This window comes from Bactrocera latifrons, unplaced genomic scaffold (genome assembly GCF_001853355.1).
Source record: "Bactrocera latifrons isolate USDA-ARS-PBARC rearing strain unplaced genomic scaffold, ASM185335v1 scaffold_254, whole genome shotgun sequence".
Taxonomy (NCBI): Eukaryota; Metazoa; Arthropoda; class Insecta; order Diptera; family Tephritidae; genus Bactrocera; species Bactrocera latifrons.
In genome coordinates, this window is record NW_017536119.1 from 428787 (window position 1) to 432711 (window position 3925).

Consider the following 3925-nt stretch of genomic DNA (forward strand, 5'->3'; position numbering starts at 1 on the left):
AGTCCTGGCAGTCCTCCCCGTTGGATAAACATCTAGCCACAATCCGTATCAAAGTTCTTCAACATATTGATAATTGACGGCCATGCGCCAACGGAAGAGAAGGAGGATGTGACTAAAAATTTCTTCTATAAGCASTTGAAGTGCACCTATAAGCACTACCCCGCCACTTTGTCAAACGCGCTTGGTTACTTTAATGCCAGGGTGGGCAAAGAAGGCATCAACGGTCGGTAAATTCAGCCTTCATGATTAAACATCACCAAATGGATTGAGGCTGATCGACTTCGCTGCGCCCGAAATATGGTTATCTGTAGAACTAGATTAGGAAATATCATCAAACTACCTGGTTGTTTCTGGATCGAAAAAAGATCGGACATAGACGGAAGACACGTCTTCAGCTTAACCTTTGATTTTCGGAAAAGGCAAAAGAACAGCTAGTATAATGAGGAGTGCTGCGTCGCAGTGGTGATAAAATAGATTGCCTACCTCGCAACATTACAATCGACCATAGAGTTGAAGAGAGAAGCGAGCGATCTTGCAGACAAACCAAGAGAGAGGCCGAAATGCGTGAGTACGAAGAGCTTGACGAACTGCCCCACAGAGGTAATGCTCGAAAATTCTACGAAAGCATACAGCTTCAAAACAAAAAAAAGGCTTCAAGACAGAAACATACTAGAGGTGATCTAGTGACTGACGACTATCTGAAGCCATTGGTTTCAAGAGTTTTAAGTAAAAAATCACACAGAAAACAGAACAACGGATTATTCCATAGAAAGCTTCAAATACAATTTATCTCTCGTCCATCTTCTGGCAGGCTTTAGTTATGTACTCCATAGTTTGCTTCTATGTCATCCCTTCAATCGACGAATATTTCCCTATTTCTTCGTGTATTTTTGCTCTTTGAGAGTAAGTGAGAACTATGTTTATTTGGATGTGATTTCTATATTCTGTAAATGTTATATAAGTATAAAACAGAGACTACGCTCTTTAGTTTGTTTTACCTTTGGCGCTTTGTAGATTGCCGTAGGAAATCGGATTACTATCTAACTTTCCCAGACGCTCGCTGTTTAGCATGCGATTGGTTAAATATTCTACATTCGATTGTAAAGTTGATATTTCCGTTCTATGAAGATAYGTTCAGTGAAGTGACATAATTTGGTTCGCATAGAGAGAGTATTATTATTATTTTTGTTTTTTAAGAAGCAAAAAGATAGAAGAGARAGTTAAAGCAGAAAGGTGAGAAAAAAGAAGAAAAGAGAAGAGAAAAACAGTCGATTAGTAAGTCGCATAAAGCAATTACCTTGTCTATATTATAAGTGCGCGCAGAAAAATGCTCTTCCCCTGTGGATTCTGCRGTATCGCTATTGGAGCCACGGCCCTCATTCGGACGCGTCAAACTACGCTGCTGAGCCGCCGCCGCCCGTTCCGTGTGTAACTCCTTATAGCTGGTCCATATTTGTTTTAGCCGATCCATTAGCTTCTCGTTCGTTTCACGCAAACGCAGACGTTCTTCGCTAAAGTAACAAATGTTATATGGAAAATATAAAATCAAGTTTTCATATAATAGTAAGTTTCTAGATGGGAAGAGCATTTGCACMACGCTAAAATTAAAACGCTACGAAATATTTAAGAAATATTAACGAAGTTTTTGCTGAACTATTTTTGTATGTAAGTAAAAGATGTAGATATTAACCGTTAAGCTAAAAGTGAATCAAAAATTATTGCTCCACATTGGCAGCTACATCGCTATCGTCTAGTTCGAAATCGTCCAACGGCAGATCGGGTATGTCCAAAGCTGAGGCGAGCGCTTCACTTCGAGCGCTTTGCGCGCTCTCCTTTATACGTTCACTTGTCGCTGGCGCAGCCTGTGTCAAGTTAACTTTAACTTCGAGTGGTGTTTTAGCACTTGTATTTCCTGTGTCGGCGTCGACTTTGCGTTCCTTGCCCGGTTTGGACACCAAACGCACATTTACATCCACTTTAACAGGCGGACGTGGCTTCTTCTGCTGCACGAGCTTTTCCCCCTGACTCATGCAATCGCGCAGCATATTACTACTCACTCTCTTCATGCCACAACATTCGTCGCGCCGCAATAACTCCTCGAAGTAGGCGCGTGGTTTGCTCTTCGTTGTTGRYGCCGGCCGTTTAACGCTTTCTGACGTGCCGGCTGTGTGTTCGTTTGCTACATGCGTGTTTGCTTTGCTCTCAGTTGGCACCGTCAAGTGTTCACCTTGACATGGGCTCTGACATGCGTGACAAACGTCTGCGGCGGCCGTTAGGTGTTCGAGACCACTAAAAGTTTGTTTCAAAACTAGATGCTGTTGCAGCCAAGGCAACGGTTCCGTTTTGCAATGMTCATAGGTGGGGTGACATGTAGGCATTTGATATGTGTTCGAGGCGCAAATATTCGCTGATGCTTGTGGTTTACAGGCGGTGCAGAGTTTTGGTACACTTACGCAGCCAGCCGCACAGGAGCATTGTGTGCGCGTATGATTCGTGCTCTGTAAAGACGGCTGGGCTGTATTTAACGGGTGTATAGTAGGCGAAGGAGCTCTTTTAGAACTCGATTGCTCCGTCAATGRAGTTTTTGCTTCTGCTGACACCTTGCAATCGTTTAGTCTATTGTGCGCTTTACAGCCGCCACTGCCGGACGTGCTAATTGTGGCCGAKGCSTGCGCATTCCAAGCAAAATKTTGGCAATTTCTATACAAGCTGCGGCTTCTGGCGCTTGCATTTACTGTTGCTGGTGGTGTTGTTGTGTCTATATTTGTTGCGTTCGTTGGGTACACAATGAAATTACTTTCTGGGCGGCTCACAGCGTGCGCGCTACCAAATGAAAATTGGCRCTCCTCAGTGTTAAGTGTTTGCTTACACGCGGTTRCTTTGTTTGCACTACAACAACATGATGTGCATGCCGTTGGCTCCAATTGTGCACTAGCCACTACGTGTTTCATGTGTTTACTACAACTACAATGTGTGCCGTAGATRCCGCCGTTAGCGCCGCAGCGACCGCAATGCGTTTCTGTGCTCACCGCCGCCACGCGGCGTCCCTCATCGCTGGCGCTACGCGGCCGGTAAGCGGCCAACGGTGTGCGATATAAATGTGCGCAACGCTGTTGACGGCGATACGCCGAGAAGGACATGGTGGTCGGTAGTGGTGGCATTTTGGCCAATTCGCGTTCGAGTCGCTCATTGCTCTTCGTTATRTTCGCCAGTATGTCCTCATCGCTGCCGTAGCGGTAACGTCGCGTGTGCGTTTGTGCAAGTGCTGTGAAGCCGGTTGTGGGCACGCTTTCTGCTTCGGCTGCTTTACGCCCATGCAACTGATTAACGGTGCTCGGSCATTTAGGCGGCGAAGCGTACGCGCTTCCGTTTGCGTCCCAACAAGTGTGGGCTGACGTGACGTTTTTTGATTTTGTGCCCGTCACTAATTCCATCATGGCGGTGGGCTTGTGTTGTTGTTGTTGTTGTTGTTTTGACATTGTCAGTGTGGTGTTCGTGGTTGTGGGTGGCCATGTTGTTGTTGTTGTAGTCATAAGCGGTGTTTTTGTTGCGGGCGCTTTGGCTGTCGTCGTTTKTTGTGCTGTTGTTGTGCTTGTAAGCTCCGCCGTTGGCACAGACCACGCGATGCCRCTTGTTGTAGTTGTTGTTGTCGCTGCATATGTTGTTGGCATTGCTATTTTCGCTGTTGTAGGTGGCTCGCCCGACACTTTGGCGGTTGTTATCGGTGATTTTGTGGCCAACTGTGCCTTCGTGTTTGTAATTAGCCCTGTCGACAGTGTTTTCGTTGCTGTTGTTGTTGCTGCGGTGCTTTTTGCTACTACAGTTATATGCATACATTGCAGTGTTCATTGCATATCAATAATATAGTTTGTTTGTTTCAGGTGTGTGCAGGGTATATTTGTAAAGAATTTTGCATAACAGTTTG

General features: G+C 45.4%; 1 protein-coding gene across 1 annotated transcript in view; it reads right to left on the reverse strand.

Annotated features, from left to right (window-relative positions):
- The window catches only part of LOC108969487 (serologically defined colon cancer antigen 8 homolog), a 14192-nt gene that overhangs the window by 1900 nt on the left and 8367 nt on the right, over positions 1 to 3925 (reverse strand). Inside the window, exon 5 of the mRNA XM_018934238.1 lies at positions 999 to 1120. Coding sequence (XP_018789783.1) covers positions 999 to 1120 — 122 coding nt within the window. The remainder of the gene's footprint in view (positions 1 to 998; positions 1121 to 3925) is intronic.